Source organism: Aythya fuligula, chromosome 9, assembly GCF_009819795.1.
Source record: "Aythya fuligula isolate bAytFul2 chromosome 9, bAytFul2.pri, whole genome shotgun sequence".
In the NCBI taxonomy this organism is placed as follows: domain Eukaryota; kingdom Metazoa; phylum Chordata; class Aves; order Anseriformes; family Anatidae; genus Aythya; species Aythya fuligula.
The window spans coordinates 10059176-10079860 of NC_045567.1; the positions used below are offsets into that span (position 1 = coordinate 10059176).

Consider the following 20685-nt stretch of genomic DNA (forward strand, 5'->3'; position numbering starts at 1 on the left):
GAAGGAAAAAGCAGCAAATGCCTTGCTATGGCAGTCTTCCTGCCTGGAAATGTCTTGAAGAGATGGAAAGAACAGAGCTTCCTCTGGAAGGGGCAAACTTTTGATCATTTTTGATGTGTACCAGTACAAAGCTAGCCTAGTGCTTCTGGTCATCTCAATCCGAACATATGGAGGACACTCTTTCAAGAAAGAGAAAACATTTAAACTTTCATTTTAAATAGAAAGGCTCTTTCCATGTATCATGCATCACTGAAATCACTGGGTTGGAATTAAAGGCTGGAGGGAGGAGGGGAAGGGAAGTGAAACGGGAAACAAACGCTTGGTTTGTGTTGACTTGGCTGCTCCATAGCAGATCATTCGTGCAGGTGATGTTCTCTCACCTGTCCACCCCTAACATACGGTACCTGGGAACAGTGGGGTCGCTGCAGGCTCTTCTGTTACTGTTGAAGTCCCTGCAGAAGTTCTTGTGCACACTCACAAATTTGAAAACACTCCCACAAACGGAGGAGGCAGGTAACAGATGCTGTCTTCTGCAGCTGCTTCAATTTGTGTCATCGTGGAGTTCCTGTGTATGTAAGACAGAAAAGGAACGAAGGTGACCTCCCCCCTCCCCCTCCCCCCCCCCCAAGTACCATCAAATTTTGAATTGTCAGAAAAGAACCTTGTAGAGATGCAATGTACCAGCAGTCTGAAATAAAACCTGAAAACCCTGCTTTCAAAGGCAAGTACTTCTTGCACAGCAAGAAGCTTGGGGTTCAGTGAAACTAATGGACTTTGAAGAAAAAGATCATACAGATGTGGCACATGAATCTTGCAAAGAATTCTGGTATGATCCAGACTAAAAGCATCTCTTTACTGCATGTAAGCACACACCCCAGCCATTTTTTATGTATTACTTTTTATACAATCATATTTACAGTAAAATCTCAAATTGCTAGCAGTAACTTTCCTGAGGAGTGAAACAACAAAAAACAACAGCTTTGTATACGTTAGAATATCTTCAGATGTATGCAGCATAGCTGATGAAATTCACTCTGAAAGCTGTAATACTTCTTATAGTACTGATCATGTTGCAAGCACATCTTCTTTGTCCGGTCTTAACTATTTCATTTTTAGAATTGAATTGCATTTGGTATTTTCAAGAAAACCAGAGGTCCCTACTGAAAAGTGTGCAATACACAGATATCCACGGGAAGAACGCTGAGCTGTCAGTCGCATGGATGAAGTCATAAGATAACACAGCGATTCTGCTTGAGCATTTGCATATAAAGAAATCATTTTTGTTTTGTTTTGTTTTTTCCTTCTTTCCATGCCACTTGCCAAGGATCCAGGAGACGTCTGTTTTAAGGAGAGATTAAAATGAGGGACTTCAGAATTTTGGTAAGTCTGCACAGGGATGGTGCTCCACGTTGAGGAAGATGTGAGGAAGCTAAGTGCTAGGATGGCTTCTTTTCCACAGTACTTTATAGAAGAAAGCCTAGCCTTTTGGTTTTGGTAGGCTTGCTGGATGGTGTGAGCTCAGTAGCAATAGGGAAGACAATTTTGGGACAGCAGCTGGAGATTAAGTGAAAAAAAAGACTCTATGCCACTACCATGAGACAGGTTTTACTTCTTCAACTCAGAAGTCCTTTATTTGCCAAAAAGAAAAAGAAATTACAAAGTAAAAATACAAAGATAAAACCATGCCAGCACAAAACGTCTCCAAACTACTTTTACAAAGTATGAGAACCTTTATTATTTAAATATTCAGTTTCTAAAACCATCACCCATATACCATCAAAAGATTAAAAGGGTAAGCATCGTTTACATGTTTTTATTACAGCAGCTCACGCTCTTCACTGAGGTTCATTTTTAATTGCATAGACCTAGGTTACTGTGATTTCGAAGTGCCATACTCCAGAAGTACACACCGTTACAATGACACTTCAGTGACCTCTTTTTTTTTCTTTTGGTCTTTCAGACATGTTTCAGAAACTAAGCACAGTACCTCGGTTGGAGTATTTCAAGTCAGTTTTCTTAAATTCTTAGCTCACGAAAGCAGGAAGGTTTTCTGCCATGTTTTCTGTAAACCTGAGACTGACTGGAATTTCTTTTTGCTGTCCGTGTCTGTTTTGCAACACTGCCGCTTGGTGGCAGACCAGCAGAAGGGGAACTACGCCACTGCCTGGGCTTTGCGGACAAAAGCTGTAGTGAAGGAATTACTACTGATATTAAAAAAAAAAAAAAAAGAAAAAAAAAGTCAAGCTAGTACCATTTGAGCAGTAATGCATGTGGTTGTATCAAACCACATCTCCTGTCTTAGTACTGCGGGGAGAGAGTGTTTGTGAATATAAAAACAATAAGTGAGGTTTTCTATAAGGACACAGGGCGTATTTTTGCTAGATAAAATCAGATTAGAGGGAACAAATATAGACATATTCTTTTATCATGCAAAACTGAATTTTACTCATTTTTCTGACTATTTATAAGGAAAAAGGAATCCAGCTCATAGTAGATTTCTGAGATAGACTTCCAATGAAAAATGCACGATCTGTCTTTAAAGTATGCAACATCTGAAGTGGCACTGAGGAGGTGAAGTCAAAATCAGGTGGGTTCCTACAAGCTTTCTGTGCTATAATTCTTACATTGCTTTATTTTAGAGAGCTTTGTAGCCTCTGAAACTGGTGTGTGTTGCAGTTGAACAGACTGGTGTCTGTATTGGCAAACATCCTGCTCTTTTTATGTTCTGACTATCCTAGAAAGAGAAACTCTGAAAGTGTGACAGGAGTTCCCAAATGTACTATGCTTAGATGCTGCAACTTTAGAAACCTTCCATCCAGAGAAGCTACAAGCAGGGGGAAGTTGCAAGTCGGATGTAGAATATATGTCATTTATTAATTGATCTGTGGTTGTTGAGTTATGATTATTTGTACATGTATTTGCCCAGGTATGTGAGAAAGGGTGGAATTCTACTCCAGAAGGAAATACTACAAATTACTGCATATTTTGCTTTGAGATCATAGTGGTGGTTTCTATAACTTGTCTTTGTATGTGATGCAGAACATTTGCTGTAAGGTTGTTTGTTTGTTTTAATTTATTATTATTATTCCTTCGATTAGCTTTGATGTGTTGCCCTGCTAGAAAAAAATTAATTGGGTTTGAATCACTCTACTTTCTCAGAGAAGTGGTTGAAGTAAGAGGAAGGTTCAAATTCAGCCCAGAATGGGTTATGTTCTTGTTCTGTTGAGTAATCTTTGTCTTTGGAAAGACTGAAAATTTCATCAAGCTATGAGTTATGGGCTACTAAACCCAGATACTGAAGAAAAGAGTTGCAATGGTTGCCTTGGTTCTTTCAGGTGAAAAGTGGACAGGGCTGATTACGCTTGGCAGTTGTGCAACTTCTATCCTATATACATTTCTGCAGCCATTCCTAGTTTTTTTCTGCATTTGGGTCTTTGTGGAGTCTTTCCCAGTAAAGCTTTTCCTCTCTGGGTTATGGCGATGATGGAGACGTAACTCAAACATCCTGATGTTGAGCAGAGCTGCTCTTGTGTTCTTGTTGCATTCAAAGAGGCATTTAAGGGGCTTACCCATTATGGGGCTTGGTCAGAGTGGTGTCTCTCCTCTCACACCCCCTTAAATCTTCTACTGCAGAATGCAAGATACCTCAAAGTGCCTTTGTTAAGAACCTGGGCATCCAGAGTTTCTCAAATATATTAAAAAAAAAAAAAAATATGCATCCCAGGATCCTGGATTTTTCCATATATGCATCTAGGTAAAATAGCAGCTTTGTTCGTGGAAAAGAGAACAGGTCTTAAGCCCAGCATAACTAAAAACTCTCTTTTGTATTTCGATCTTGATGAGCGAGTAACCTCAACAAGGTAGCAGTATGTCCCACCTAGGCATCAGGAGGCAGGCATGCCACTTCAAAGGCTCCTGGAAAAGTTGAAGCTGCATTGTAGTGAATTGTAGTGATCAGCCAATTACTTATTTGATTATTAATAACACTTAAGAGGTATCATCTAGGGATTAATGTACCATTGTGCTAGCATTTTTATGTGCAAACTGTGCTGGGCTACTAGTGTCTGTGTGTATACACAAGTTGCCCATTAACTGACTGGGTTCTGCCTTTAGCGCAGACGTGGAGCTGCCCGCTCGGAGATCTGATACTGGCAGTTGTCTCTCTGGTATTCTGGCAGCAATTCACGCAGGGATGTCCCGAAGAGTCACGATTTGATATTCATTTGGTGAGGCAACAGGAAATGCGGTGTGCACATACCAACCAAGCATTACATGCTTGGGCACAGTTACGATAGTTAAAATCAAGTATGACAGGTGAAACCTCTGCCAAACAGGAGAAGGTGAGTCCCGAATCTATTCCTTTATCATTTATGGCAGCCAGAAGTGAGGACTGATACAGTTACAGCGAAGACTGTTACAGTCACCTCTGTGCTGAATCACAAATAGCTACTAGTGGGAAAGGAGGGACAGCTCCAGCAGCAGATCATGTGCTGTTACTGGAGACACCAGCTGGAATTCCACAGGGAGTCAGTTTAGTTTTGTCCTTGCAGCAAAAATTCATCAGTTACACCGTTTCCTCTCCAAAACTAGGTCTATTTCATGGGTGGGAAAAAAAAGTCAGCAATATTTAGGGATTGTTTCTTTTACAAGATAAAGAATGCCTCTGTTAACAGAAATTTACCACACTATGTTAGGGCTGATGGTTTTTCTTCATGATCTCAGCTTAGTCTCTTGCAGAAGGCTACAGATTAGCAAGATTACAAGAGATAGGAAGAGCACAAGAAGGAAACAGAATTGATGCACACAAAACACAGCAGTTTCAGCACACCAGCTGGATGTCTCTTGTAAATATGGTACAAAGTAATTTTATGGAGACAAAACACTAGCCTGATTCATAGGGAAGATCCTCACACGCACAGGAGAATGTGTGTTGTAAATTCTCAGATAAACATTATATCATACAGTACTTTAACTAACTGTCCACAGACTGATGAGTAAAATTTGTTCAGCATCATCTATGAAAGCTTTAAATAGCAAAAAGGGACCCCACTCTTTCCCTCTGCAGGCACAGTGCCTTGGTTTCCAGGACACTAGCAAAAATAAGGACTTCATTATGACTTGCATTTCAAAGATTTCTAGATGTACCTTTAAGTTAATTTGGCAGTTCATGTCACGGGTATTAAGTCACAAAGAGACAGGACTGAACTGACTGAGAGATGACCACTGTAGATGTTGCATGCAGTTCTTAGTTTATCGTTAGATGCTGGCATTTATTGCACATCTGGGGACATTTATATGGAAAGATATAAAGGAAACAAGGTGCAATCACCATTTTTAATGAGCGTGCACAATAACACATTGTAGAAAGCCTTTTTATAGAAATTATGTCATTTCAGTTATACAAGAAGAGAAAAAGGGTTCTCAAGTTACAGTGTACAAAATAAAGCACATTGCGCCAATGATGGACTTAAGAAAAACCCCTAAGTGTCCCGGGGCTGACTGCTATCCAGTTTGACAGATATTGATTACACGTTCTCCATTTCTCTTTGCTGAGAGATCTGAGATAACTAGTTTGACTTGTCTCCAGTTTCAGAGGGAGATAAGACTTCATCTGTCTCATAGTCTTCTTCAAATGATCTGCAAAGATAAAAGGTGGGTCTTTAAAAGCTGTATTTTGGTGAGAGCATTTTTCAGGTAAGTTATTTCAGTGGCCACTAAACCATTTGGCTACAATACAGTAACATGCAGGATGTTAATCTCAAGGAGGATTTTTATAAGGCATTGAAAACAGTGTGGCAGTAATCAGTATTCTGACAGCTGACATGACTTTGTGCTCCCATCCATCCTCATTCCTAGGTTCTGAAACAACTTTTCACTGGTGTTTAGCATCTTAAAATTTGAATACAGTTTTAGTAACAGTTGTCAGTATCTTGCAGTAGCCTTAATAGTTCAGTGTAGGAATAGAGTTGCTCAGCCACAGATTCAGGTCCTAAAGGAGATTTGGCTTGCTCAGACTTGCTCAAAAACCCCTGGTTTCCAAAGCATCTTTTGGCTTAGAAGACACTTTGCCATTTGCAGAAAAACAACGGTGGCCACACTGTCATATTCCTCTCTCACTTGGTTTGAAGTTTAATATCCAGGTCTTAGTGCTCATGGCTTAGGGAGGCTTGCCTGCAAGTTCTCATCTCTACCTGGTTGCATATTCGGGCTAGTCAGGTTCTATGCTCTGCAGCAGAGGATGGTGCTTTGGGGCTTTCCTCCCCTTCCTGTTGGTGAGAAATGACGTTTACCAATTTTTTTTCCCCAGCCTCAGCACATCACAGGTTATTCTCTGAACTCCCAAGAAACTCAAAGTCTTCCTTCAGTTCTGGAGGCCGTGCTTGTTACACAGGCAATGGTGCAGCGTGTCTTCCAAGGGCGAGTGCAGCAATAAACGGCGATGAACTCTGATATCCGTGTCGGCAGCGCCAAGAAAGAACTGCCTGCCACTTCTTGTGGTGTTCTTCCCTCTGCTGACCTCTGCGCAGGCAAAAGTCCTCAGGAGCCACTTCTGCCTGCCAGGCTGTGCCTCCTGCCATGGGGAGGGTTCTGTGTACGTGGCACCTGGTGAGTGTCCACTGCTGCCAGGCAGGCCGTGGCTTGAGCTGTGAGAAAGCATTTCTGCTCTGAGAGCCTCTGTGGTCGGGTTCAACTCGTGCTTCTGCCTTCAAACAACATGCACGTGCATTTGCCAGGAAGCAGGCTCGCTTCATCAAAACCTGTACGCAGATGTGTAAACCAGGAAACGTGGCTGAGAAGTGTTCAGATCACCTTAAGCTTCCAGTGAAACAGCATGCTCCAAGGGGTAGTTCCGAGCAAAAAGACATCTTGTCTTCTTTTTGGTGATTGTATTGTGCTTGTGTTTTCCAACAGGTATTTAATTTACCATAGCAGTGCTTAGAAATTTCTGAATCTGCCACTCGGAATCAGAAATAAACACCACAAGATCCTCCTACCTTACAACACCAGGTGGACAGCGTCTGACCAGCTATCAACAGAGTCACAGCATCCGTGAAGTCACGCTGAGTATCCACTATGTCTTGGTGAGATTCCTCTTCCACAAGCAGCGCTCCTCTCATGGGCAAGTCTGCAGGCACCCAGACACTGGTTTTAGGAACCTTCCATCCAGTGAAGCTATGGGCAGGGTTAAGTCTGAAATGTGATGCAGACTGCCCCAATAATTCATTTGTGACTGCTGAATGATGGTTATTTTCATGTGTATTAGGAAGACAAATAATGGATTTCAGATTCTGTCAGCTAACATAGCCAAAAAATCTTCTGCTCCCTCTAAGAGCTCATAAATCCTCTTGGTTTTGTCCCCACTCTGTTTCTGTCATCCTCAAAGGACAGCAGAAATGATGATTGTGCAAAAACCCAATGCCTCTTTCTAGCAAACTTGTTTGGGCATCCAGCTCTGTTTTTCTTTTTCCCGTCCTTTTTTCCTGTGTGCTCTGTTGCTATGTTCCACAAATGAGATCTAATCCTGCTGCCATGACTACAGAGCTTTTCAGGGGCTCTTAAAAGCAAGCAGCAAGGTTGCTGACATGCTCTTTACAGGAAGAGACGGAGCTGTTTCAGACAGACTTCAAAAATGAGACGTCACCTGCCAATTCAGTTTTTGGTGAGTTTGGTGATCTGTGGTCCTGCAAAGCTTTTATGGCAGACTCCTATTTCTTTTCTGTGCTAAGCATACAGGTGTTGCAGAATGGCTGCAGGGAATATAACAATTTTATCTTCCATCCTGTGTTACCTCATCTTTCATTGTGAAGGCCACAAAAAGGCAAGGCAGCTCAAAGCAGCTCGTTGTTGTTTGGATGCACATCACAGGGAGAAAGGGAAACACAGCTCTCAGCAGCTTAGCAAATTTCTGTGGCTAATTACTAGATGCTACTGTTATCCAAGACGTTTCCAGTGTGGGAAGTTTTGAAAATTATGCAATTGTCTCAGCACTCTTATTTAAATGGCTCTATGAATACTGTTCAAATGGACAAAATTCTGAATCATGCAAGATTAACATGGGGTGAAAGCACAACCTACTTCCTTGGATGTGTGTTAGAGTAACCATAAAGAGATTCTAGAGAAATACTCTCAAGAAGGTACAACCGCAGCCACAAGTCTAAAGGATAATTACAGCAAACCTGCATTAGGAAACTCTGTGGGATGCCCTTGCATGCGGCATTCCTTGAGCTCCTGCTCTGCCTAAATTGATTGATTCTAAGGATAGCTGGAGGGTCTGTCCACAATTTTACAGACATTTACAAACATAAGTGTAAATATTGCAGAAACCAACAGCTTTAAATAAAAAAAAAAATCAAAACAAAATTGGTAAATGAATTAAAATGTTGAAAGAGCTTATAAAGAGCACAGACTAACAGGCATATAAAGTCTAGCAGAAAGTAAAGTTATTTGACTAAAACAAAGTTTCCACCACAATCATAAGTCTAAGAGCTACAGCTTCTGATCCATGATAGTGTGCATGATTAATACATGCCCAGGACTAGCAAAAGTCATTTGAGCTCTTTTTTGTATGGTTGCCAGAAGAAAAAGGCTTTGTCCTTTTTCTCAGCTATCTTCACATCTGTAGCGTGTGTAGCTAATTCAAACGGCTGCCACAAAGAACTCAGGATGTCCCAAGCCCCTTGTGTCAAATATACCAGTAGTGCCTTTTGGAGCAACCACTTCAGGCTTCGCCATGCTCCCATGCTGAGAGTCCAGACCTCAGCTGGAGCCAGGCAGCGTGTCCCCAGTGCAGTGCGACGCCCATGCTTACCCTTCTTGTAACTGCTCGTTCCCAGACTCCTCAGCCACAAGAATCTCATACTCTTCAGCAGCATACCTGTCCCAGTCGGAGGGTTCAGGGCCATCATTTTCAATATCCTAAAGAGAGCAGATGGTCAAGCACACCGTGTCTATACCTCTCTACAACTATGTTTACAATAAGGTCATGTGTGAAGCACCAGTTCTAGGGAGCAACTGTATAGAAACAGGTAGTCAAAAATGTTAATTGAAAGATTCATAATTAAAGTGTTTTAACATCTGCACATAAATGACTAAGAAAAAATACATCACATAGTCTACAAAAGTCTGTGACCCGAACTGCCAACGAACAGAGCCTTCTCCATTTCGGAAGTGCTGAATATTAATAACTGCATGTTTGCTTTGCTCTAGCTCAGAAAGCCATGCATCTGTGCACTTTGTAATTGGTTAAGGGACTTAGTAATTTAAGATCTTTAATTAATTGTTAATCATAACTGATCATTTGTGGAACTCTTGACAGTTTGCTAAGCTTGGGGAAATTTAAGAAATGGTTACAAAATAATACCCCTGTAAATAATTGGCCCTCTGCTATTTACTGTAGGATGGGGGGGATAAGTAATACCTCCTGCTCCCACCTGCCTGCTCTTATGATGATCCAGTTTAAAAAAAAAAAAAAAAAAAAAAAAAGGCTCTGGTTTGGGATACATTTAAGCCTAGAATTATGGAACCACAAAGTTCTTCTTACAGGTAATGTGGGAACATCTGGGAAGGAACCAGAGTTGATTTTGGCATCCCCACCACTTTGCTGTACTTTGACCAGTTAAGAGCTTTCTGAAGATAAATTTTTAAGCTGTACTTATCTGGTTTCAGTGGATAGGTGAAGGGAACCTGAGAGGAGGGACTTCACACCAACAACTGACAAAGCTCAGGTCTCAGAACTACAGCTAGTCTGACTAACAACTGGAAAATACAGAAGTGACAACCTCTTACATGTTTGCTGGGTAGGAAGAGAGGATGGTGACTGCAGCCAGGCACAATGTGCAATATCTGAGCTTTCCATCTAGTCTACCACCTGTGGTTAGATAAGTTGGCATCTCATCTGCCTTGGTGCCTGTGGTGTAAAGGAGGTCTCTGGTTCTGTTTAGGCTACTGAAAAATTGCTAATGCCCTTTTAAGGATTAGAATCCAACCAGACTACTTAATAAATCTTCCCATGTAGCCTATTTATTTATGAGTGCAGTTCTGTAGGAGACATGAAAAGACAATTGGGATCTGAAGTTTTCAGATCTCACAGCTCTAAAGGAACCAAGTTCCTTTCTAGTGCTAGTCTTTCAGCCTGATGAATGAGTGCAACTCAGCAGGCTTAGGTCATTCTCTCTAGAATCACAGTGCTACACAGTGCTGGTGTAATAGGATCAGTGAAGGCAATCAAATCATAGAATAGTGGAATAATTTGGGTTGGAAGATACCCAGGACATTTTTATTCCCAGCTTCTGGTCAAATCAGGGTTTGCTATAAGGTCCAATGGGGAAGGGTCAAAGCTTTGTCCAGTCACATCTTGAAATTTTCCAAGGACAGAATGTGCACAGCCTCTCTGGGCAACCTCTTCCAGTGTATAACTGCCCTAACTGTGAAAAAGGATTTCTTATACTCCATTGGATTTTCCCTATATCCAGTTTCATTCCAAAGATGGGTTTGAAAAGGCCTGTATTTAGAAATAAAAGTGATTTATACCTTTTGCACTGCAAAGGGATCCCTCTGTTCGTTGTCCAGATATTTCTCTAAATTGAAGAAGGTGTTGAAAAATACATGAGCCATTCTGCACCTCTTCAAGTCTCGCAGGGTTACTCTTCCTGCAGAAAAAATAACATGACACTGTGCTAAGTTTTTCCTCAGTAAGAGACCAGACCTGGTCTGGTCAGTCTTGTAACAGCTTTGTAACACCACAATGCTGTAATATTGCAAAACTTCCAACTCAGTCAAGAACTTTAACATTATTTAATACATGGGTGTGTATTAGTTCTAAATCTCACACACATATGGAGGTCTTTCACAGTCACGTAAAATGTGAAAGAATGTGAGGGAGGGTGGTAGTTTCACAATCTAGGCTGTCAGTACGTTCCACAGCTGGAATATACAAGACGTGTTGCTCCAGTTCCAGCAAGTTCATTCATAAGGCCTCTCTCTTGGAAGCATTTCAAACCTGTTTATGTATAACACTAAGGCACAACAGCCATAGATTTTACTCTGTACAGTACTTTCAACCCTGTGATTCTAACACAAGACTCTACCTACAGATGGGTTTCACAGTAACGTTACTTTCTCAATCCACCATAGATCAAAGAGCACGGAAACTCCCATTAAGGACTCACCCTCCCTCTCTGGTTTAACAAGGTCAAGCATCTGACACAGCAAGTCCTGAAATGGCAGTGGTTCTATGCCCATCACTTCCATCCGTTCACATTGCTCCTCATAGAAGTATTCCAGTTCATACATGGAGAGCACCCCGTCCCCATCCAGGTCCATGCACCGAAACCAGTACTCAATGCTGGGAAAGAAGAGACAGGATTAGAGAAAGCACGGTGACCGACCCCCACCCCCATTCTCTAATTCTCCTGCCCAAAGGCTGGCATAAAACCAGGAACGCAAATACCCTTTGGGAAGGATGAGGGCACAGGCCAATACTCAAGAGCACCTCCTGTTAGTCTCCTTTTAGGTGACTTGTGAGTGCAGCCACGCTCATGACCTGTGTCACCAGGCGGCTGTAGCAAGTGCCCAGTGTGCAGCAGCTCAACTGGCTCACACAGCTCATGGTGTCCCTGTCCAATTCAGCGGCAAAACTTGTCTGAATACAACTGACCCTGAACCCAGGACTCTGGCTGTACCTGAGTGACCCTGGTGAGTGATGAGGTGGGCATGGTATGCACTGATTTTCTCGGCTCCTTTATAGAAAAGGCAGTGCTTTAAGGCAGCTGCAGAAGTTAAGTTCTTCGCATCTTTACTCATAAAATTCCTTCTCCTAGTAACTGTGTGCAGACCTAGTTCAGCTCTGCACAATAGCCTCCCACCGGCAGTACAAACCAAACCCACTGTCAGGTTTTACACAGTGACACCATGAGGTTTCCCCACAGCCCCTTCCTAGGCACTTGCTACACGCATGAAGGGAACGTTCCTATTTGTGGCAGACCTCACAGGGGTTACCCTGTTGCCAAGAGCAGGCCAGGAGCTGCAGCCCCTGCTACCACGGACCCCCCACTGCAGCACATGCCAGCCCTCGCAGCTTGGCTGAGCCATCAGCTCGCCTGGTCACAAAGCTGCACTCTGCCCGGGGAAGCAGGGGCTCAGTGCTGACAGATGGTATCTCTGGCTGCTTCTGCATAAAGGGCCAGGGACTGCCCTTGTGAGGAGCCATCCTGCCTGCAGTCAGTGAGATCAGGACCTGTAGGGCAGTGTGATGGAGACCAAACAAATTCAGTTCTTCTTGCAGATCACTACTGCTCTCCAAGCACTTCCTCAGTGATAAACCACTACTAACCTTGTGCACACAGGGCAACAGAAGTGACTGATGACTACCCAAGACACTTAACATTAAAAGAAAACTCTGCTTTAAGCAATTTCTCCTCAAAAAAGGCAAATGATTGGACCAAATGTTGGCAGTAAGTTTTTTTCTTCCTAATAATCATGGAAACCCAAGCTGCTGTCTGTTGTGGAGAGCAGTAGGTCACAGAAATTTCTGTAAACTTAACTGCACTCCTTAATAATTTTATTAGGGCACAGGAATCAGTCAAACCTTGTAGCACTCCTTTTGTCTTCCTCCGAAATGAGCAGCCACACAAAATCAGCATAACTCATGCGGCCTTCCTTCTGAATTTCATTTCCTCTGGAAAACACATGAAAAAAAAAAAGGCTCCTAAATACTCAGAATGTTATCAACACATTTTTTAAAAGCCCTGAATAATTTGTGAGAGAAAATGGGACATCACTGCCCATTCAGCCTGTATTCTCTGCACTCTACAGCAACAGTCCTTCTGCTCTTCCCTTCAGGCACAGCGTTTGCTACCTCGCTTGCCATATACACTCCCACAGCAAGTGCTGGGCTGTTTTATTTTTTGGAGGCTTTGTACTAGTGCTCTCCAGCTATCTCTGTGCTGTGTGGGGCACAAACACACAGTGCCTGCACGTTCCCACTGGCTACAGACAGTTTGTTCTACAATGAGGTGTGTAAATGATCGTCCTGTGGGATTTCTGAAGATACCCAAAAGTCCCACTCCATTTTCACGCAGCTCCAACCGGAGCACCATGTTGGAAACCATACTGGGCAGTAGGATCTGAGAGTATCCTGCATTTCTAATCGGCCTGACAAAAATTCACTTCCATTCCCAGCCAGTACACTACTCCTCACCTCACCACAGCGCCGCTGAATATTCGCTCAATGATCCTGCTCGATAAAGCTGGAAACAAAGAAAACAGAGAAAATGAAGCTACAGGTCACAGGGATAACTACATGCAGTTGTTTATGCTGAACCCACATGAAGTAATATTCCATTGCTAAAAGAAAGCTCTACCTACACTGCCTGCCTAGCCACTTTACAGGTCTCTGTTTCACAGCATTTTGTACAAACCAAAGATTATACTGCCAGCGTGTCTGCCTTTGGATCCTACCAAGCACTGTTATATCCTGAAAGTATGGTAACTGTACGGGATGTGGCTTGTTGCACATGGGCAGTATTGCTCCTAGTTCGCTGCAGGAGGACTGATAGAAGCAGACTACTTCAACGTGTACTGCAAAGGGCGTTCAGCTATCAAGCAAAACCCACACATCAAAACGTTTGTTAGCAGAGCACAACGTATGGCAGTCCTGCGGGGACTGACACCTCCCCTTCACACCACCCCTTCTCCCTTCAGCTCCACAGCATGCAGTGCTCCCAAGCCTCCTGTGTAACAAACACTCCACTCCCACGCTCCAGCCTCCCCAAAGGGACCAAGTTTCAGGCAGCACCTATCTGAAGCTGGGCACTCCTCATCCTCAGCCCATTCAGGCCTCAAATCAGCCTCCTCACCCCTGTGACTGCCATACTCACCCAGAACCCCCACAGCCTTCCCACAAATGCCTTCACTCAGAGGACAAGGGCCACCACACCACTCCAACACACGTGCATTCCTACAGCATTGTCATTCTCATATCCCTTTCTTTCTTCCTTGTTTCAGCCCACTAGGATCTTGGCTCCTACAAAGCATTGTGTCCCCCTCAGACCTCCAGCAATTTCTGGCAATTTTCACACCTCCAGACCCCTGCAGCCCAACGCACTGCAACACCTTAACCCCTGGCACCTCCAAATCACACGTGGTGTCCGAAGATCTCCTGTTTCTCCAGGCCTGACCCTCTGTCCTAAAGCTACTTCCCCCAAAAGGACAGCAACCACACAGAGCAGTTCCAGACAGCTTTGTCTTCACAATCAATGTGCTGGTCAACAGCTTGAGCTCTTGTCCAAGACACGAAATCATGAATCGTAACTGTAAGTGTATGGGCATATATCATGCTCCAAGATCACAATCTTAAACACAGCCAAACTGACTGGGTGCCTCCATCTAGCCCAGCAAACAACCCATACAAACCATAACCACACATTCAGTGCCTCTTCACTAGCATACTTTTTCAGCCTCGAACCACTTGCAGAGCACAGACTTCCTGAGCCAGAGGAAGTGCCTTTGGATTATTCAACCCCTTGTGGATTTTTATCCCATTAATTTATCCATCACACTCGAACCTCTGAAAATTTTTAGCTTCTGCTCAACTTGAGGCAAATAGTTCCAGACTGGACTTGAGAGACAGTCTCCAGAGTGCATCTGCAAACTGAAATTCATCAAGCTCCGAGAAGCCTCTGAAATTTCTCTCATACACAACAAGATTGTATTTCAGCAGTTCATGGGGGCTTTTGCTCCTTGTCCATAGTTCAAGTACCTGCAAAACCCTCAGCAAATACAAAGGTAGTTTCAGGGCACTATTTCTAGATTGTCCTTCTGGCAGTGACCCACTGTAGCTCCCTCTCTAGCTACTCAAATGGAAAACAGTATCTACTGCATTTCTCTGTGTTTAAGCCCCTAAAACTAGGTCTGTAAATCAGCATTTGTGTAAGAGAAGGATGGCTCCACTTAAATTTTTTTTTGAGGCATCAAATTAACTGCATTAAAGCTAGGCTTTACTCTTTAGTAGGAGCATTCTATTTTCAGCAACACCTCCTCCCACCACAGCTTGCAGGCAGCATACCTTGATCACTGTACCTAGCCAGATCCTTCTGGCTGATATAAAGGTCATGGTCAGTGTCCAGCTCCCAGAATTTACAGTATATAACATAGAAGTGCTCGTAGGAGAAATAATCTGTGATCTGATTTATGTCATCCTCTTCTTCCAGGAGAGCAAGAGTCTGAAACAGTACAAATAAAGTGGGAAATTAAACCTAGACAAAAAAGCATTTCAGCAGCTCAAGCCCTTCAACCTCTAACGAAGCTGGGTGAACACTGAGAGCTAATCCAAAACGTAGCCTTTCCCACTGCAGGAGATTTTGTTGCTGTGTGTGATATTTAACAGGCAGTCACAGAGCATCTAGCTTGACTATCCTGGTTAGCATATGTGTAGAATACTTTTGCCAGTCCTGTGAACAATTCCTGTTAATTTTCAGCTATAGCGAAGAGTCACGCAGACGAACAAGAACACAACTGCTTTCTCAGCTGGGATCCGTTATTTGTGAACTACCTCTGACCTGTACCAGAGGCTCCTAGAGCCATTTACCACAGCAAATCCACAGTTCTCCACAGCAACTGAGATCGATCTTGATCCTGACACTGCACACATCCCAGTGTGCAAGATCAAGTCCTGCTCCAGACACACGCCTGGACGGGGGAAGGAGGCAATCACACTGAACGTCCTGGGCTGTTGCTGACAGGAATCAGTCTGCTTTAACTGGGACAGATTTCCAACCAGGATGTTTGTTACCGTATCTTATTAAGAACCAGTTAGTGACAGCATCCTTGTTTCATTCCCACTTTACAGCTACCTCTGTCCTTCCCTCTGCTCCACCTTCCCACTGGTGTCTCACAGGGTGTCTCACGTTCACCTGTGGCACCCCCCTGCCTGTCCTTCCCCTAGCACTGGGGCTTGGACGGGCACAAGACTGAAGGGAGTACTGATTACTAGCTGGTGTGATCAGTGGTGCAGAAGAGGTCTGAAAGGAGGCAGAGCATGAATTCATGCCCAAGGCTTTCAAGAAAGCACACTACATCTGAAGGGGCCGACAGGATGCAGCAGGGAGATCTCACTGCTTTAGCTGTGTCTCATCTTGACCATTCAGCCTAAAGACTTATGGCTTTTTAGGTTGGGCTGGAGCTCAGCAGCCTTGTACAATTTTAACCCAGTGCTCTTTTGGGCAAAATATACAAAGAAGAGAGACCCTTATCCTGAAACCTTTGTCCAACACCCCCTGCTGTGATACATCCCAGGGACTGTAACAAGTGCCATGCTTCATTTGTCAGTTTTTCTGGAGAAGCCTACTGCAGAATTAGAAATCAGTACAAACTGGATGGTGCATCCTGAGATGCACAGTCTTGCAACCACACAGCACAACATGCCTGACCAACTGTCAGGCGGCTGATTGCCAGCTGAGAGGCAGGAAATTGGCTGTCCTACCCCCCACAGATCATAGGCAATCCACCAGCTATTCTTGGCTGCTCCATGAGCCACTTAACATAGGTGCACTGCTGTCTTGCTTCCCTTCCTCTTTGGCTAGATCAGGAGCCAAGAGCCAATCTGCCTGACGCAGCTTCAAAGCGGGTGCACACTGTCACCCTTCTGGCACATCTTCTGGCCAGTACCCTCTCGGCTGCCCTGGTTCTTGTACTCCTCTCATCTCGACTCCAGCACAACTCCTCCACCAGTTCTGGCACCGAGCATTTGGCCCACCTCGATATGAGCCAGGCAGTTCCCTCACTACACAGCACACAGGAGCAGGAACACAGGGACCTGTGCATTCTACATCTTCTTCAGGCAGAAACCAACGTACTTGCAAGAAGTTGCTTTTCCTCAGCTCTGTTAGAGTGATCTTCCCAGACCAGGATCGATTGACTGTGTAGAATATTCTCTGTATAACCTGCAACATAAACAGCATTCTTTGAACCAAGTCCTTAAACACAGCAGTTAGGGAATTGAAAGAGGATGTTTATTTGGTTTATTCACTCATCCTAAGGAGACCTCTTTTTGAAAACTATTTTTTTTGTACATGCTGTTATCCTTAATTCACTATGCAGTTTGAAAGTAACATTTGTTTCTGAAACAATATTATCCATTTCCACTCTGCAAATATTTTCACTGCTCTTAATTCACATCTTTGAGCAAGCAGATGCATTATTTATGTCAAGTAATATGTTCAAAGCGCAGACAAATCACTCAAACAGTTTCTCACGCTTTAGGCACTGCAGCTCCCACGATCTCAACAGATAGCGTTCTGCATTTCTGAAAAAATCGGGACTTTTGAAGAGGAAACAGGACATGTAGATGAAAGCAGCAAGTGTTGTCTGACCTATTGTGTCTGTAACAATGCCTCATCTTCTTGGTGGCTCCACTCAAAGTAATCAATACAGATTATCTGGCTGCATTTGTCTTGGATGTGTTTACATCATTCAACTCCTCCACTGATCTACCTCTCAGGAAAGCAGATAAAAAGCACTGTAGGGAGTGTACACGCTCCTGAGAACTCAAGGGGAACAGTGCACACTATGAGGCCGAGCGCTCACAGGGACCTAAAGAGCAAGTTGAACCCTCCCTGGTCCACCCCTTGTTAGCAGGCCAAGCATCAACAACATGGAGCAGGGAAAATGCAAGGGTACGATCAAGTGCATGCAAGGATAAACTTAGTGTGAACGAGATCATATAAACCACTCTAATATGACATCTTCAACATGAGAAATTAGAAACCAAATTAATGACTACCAGCACTGAAATCTATGGAATATAATTCTTGTCAACAAAACATAACGCAAACAAACCTGTGATGTCTCTGACATGTTGACATTTTATCCTAGGATTTTGGTAAACCTTAATAGCACATGCTACTCCAGCGTGAAAATTAACTTTACAAAACAGGGATATAATAAGGGATTAAATCTAGTTAACAGATAGACTGGGACTGGTTTCTTTCTGAGCCTAAGTGTAGTTCCGAGTGGGCTATCACCATTTAAGGGCCGTGCTTTGACTCAGTCACACGAGGACAGGTTCTTAGTCCAGAACAGATTTGCAAACAAGTATGAGATCATTGCTAACAGCCTGCTTTGAATACACGGATTGGTGAAGTAGTAAACATTGATGAGCACAAATAGTTTTGGGAGCAACAAGACTGATTTGAGGTCTCAAAATGTATCCCAAAATGAGAGAACTAGCAGTCAACTTAGCTCATCATGATACCTGTTGGTGCCTATCCCGCTCCTCAGAAGCCTACATAGGGATATGGGGAGGTATGGGACAGCAGGAGAACTTTTTGTCCCTTAAAATACAAAAACTAAAAGCTGAAATCAGCCTACTTCAGACTGACACGATTCTTTTTTTTTTTTTTTTTTTTTTTTTAAATAAGTACTCCTAATTATTAACCAACAGAACAACTTTCAGAGAAACACAGCAGGATCTTCAATCAAGGATGGATGTCTTTCTAAAGTTGGGTGTCAATTCAATTAAAAAAAACATATACGTCCTAACTATAGCAATCATTGAGCAATGTTCTATAGCCCATGCAACGCAAGGGTTCAGCCTAGGTAACGACAGGGGTCTTTTCCACTTTTAAACAATTAAGAAGCTGTCTCATTCTTCTTCAGTGCCACTGGCAGCCACTGCAATTCTGGACTATTCTTGAACTTGGTTTGGCCTTTGCTTCCAGGTTGCCAAAGAGTTCAGTGGCTGAAGAGTGTCTTACCTCATACATGACCCAGTACCACACCTGTCAACTCTGCAGCAGTTTGCAGCAATACAGGCTTCTCACACCATTTCAAGGACTCAGAAATAAAAGTCCCACAACAGAAAAAGGACCCCCTAACTACCAACATTTTTCTTTTCCTCTGCTGGCTGGCTAATAGAAGACAACAAAGTATCTCAACACTATGTTGGTGACATGCAAGAAACCTTTCTTCTATCAGATCAGATTGATAAAGATGTGTCTTCTGCTCTCTCCTCATACATCAGGCATACAGAGCAAAAATGTCTTCTTTACCATGTCTGGTCACTCAGTGCAGGTTTTATTATTCAAGTAACGGTCCAGTTTCAGTGGGTAGTACAGTGTCTATGTATGTATAAAGTATCATTACTTCTCTCTTTGCCAAGTTACAAAGACAAAGCTGTCAACAACAACAAAAGCATTTCGAAAACATCCTAGGGCATTGTCACACAGCCTGAGACGATCTGCAACACTCAAGCCACAGCCAGTGTCTGCTGTAACAGAAAATCAATTCCTGTGGCCTCCCTGTTTTGTCTCTCACGGAGAGCAACAGCTGCATGATCGCAGCTGCACCGCGGGCTTCGAAACCAGGCCCCAGGCGCAGGCTGCTATGAGCAATTCTGCTCAGCAGCTATGACCTTACTGAAAGCCATAACTCTGGCTCTGTTCTGCCCAGTGTGGAAGGCTGTTTATTCCAAATTCATAAGCCTTCAGAAGGGGAAGCCCCTTCCCTATCTGCCCAGTCCTGTCACGTAATCTACATCCAGGTCCAAAACCACTGATAGGTCAGTTCTAGACTTTTTCACCAGTCCTCCCACAGAAGAAAAACACCACCATTCTGGGAAAATAAATAAATAAATAAACAAATAAAAATAAATCAAGGCTTTATTAAACCCTGCAGGCCATCTTCACTTTCCACATTCAAATTGGTAATACTGCTTGAGCTGAGCGTTTTTCAACAAGCAGGAAGTTTTTCCAAGTTATTTTTATTTGCCTCAGCAACAGCATGCAGTGCTAACATTGAGCTTTCTTTGCACACTCTGGGAGAAGTCACGTTTTAAAGCTTTCATATGAAATGTCTCATGATATTCTGCGCCATCTTCACCAGCTTCAGGAGTCTGTTGAAAAAACGCAAGTATTTTAGTATGCTGGCAATACAACAGCTCACATATACTGATGCAGATTAAAGTACAGCTTATTGTATCCAAAAGGCACCTCTAAAAGGTGCAAAAAAAGGCAAAACAAAGAATTTGAAACATCTTATCCATACTAGACTGTTAGCTTACTCTCAGGTGATTTCAACCAAGCGATGCTGTATCCAACAATGAACACAAATGCCAGTGTCTCCTTATGGCCCTCATCTGCAACAAAAAATGAAATGTAATTCCTGCTCTTGCAGCAAATACAGCACTGTCACTATAAGTGTAAGGCACTCTACCTTGAAGGGATTGAAAGGATCCAAGCAGTCTCAAAATCCAAGGACAAAGCTGTTTCCTTCATTACCTCCCGGTGGAAATGCTGAATTTCATGACATTAAAGACAGAAGTGCCAAACTGTCTGTGGGTGGAGATGTGAGAAATCGGAATTCCTGGTGTCAGAGAGAAGAGCCACTGCTGCTGTGGGCCACGTACTGTCACTCCACATGGGAACAACCTGACCCAGTGGACTGTATCTCCTGAGGTCTTGACTCTGCTCCAACTCAGTGATCTGGCCAAGGCCAAACACAGAGCTCAGAAGGAACGTGTCTGTCAGCACAGACACCCAGAACAGCATTGTCCTGCCAGCATGAGGAGTCTGTGAAGGACACTGCAGCTTTGTAAGATTCGCTGCCACACACCATCCACCTCAAACACCAGCACCATCATTTCCTGGGTGCCTGAGAGCAAGCTTAGACGGTCACCACTGTCAGAGTATT

General features: G+C 43.4%; 1 protein-coding gene across 2 annotated transcripts in view; it reads right to left on the reverse strand.

The window, feature by feature from the left end:
- Positions 1-174: 174 nt before the first annotated feature.
- Positions 175-20685, reverse strand: part of PPP2R3A (protein phosphatase 2 regulatory subunit B''alpha) — a 51386-nt gene continuing 30875 nt past the window's right edge. Inside the window, exons 7-14 of one of the 2 annotated variants that reach the window (XM_032192870.1) lie at positions 16854-16940; positions 15065-15221; positions 13199-13247; positions 12587-12676; positions 11169-11344; positions 10531-10649; positions 8810-8916; positions 175-565 (exon numbers count right to left, since the gene is read on the reverse strand). In XM_032192870.1, coding sequence (XP_032048761.1) covers positions 475-565; positions 8810-8916; positions 10531-10649; positions 11169-11344; positions 12587-12676; positions 13199-13247; positions 15065-15221; positions 16854-16940 — 876 coding nt within the window. In that variant the 3' untranslated portion in view covers positions 175-474. Of the gene's footprint in view, positions 566-2244; positions 5638-8809; positions 8917-10530; positions 10650-11168; positions 11345-12586; positions 12677-13198; positions 13248-15064; positions 15222-16853; positions 16941-20685 lie in introns of those variants that run through there. The other variant, XM_032192871.1, reaches the window with a different exon arrangement.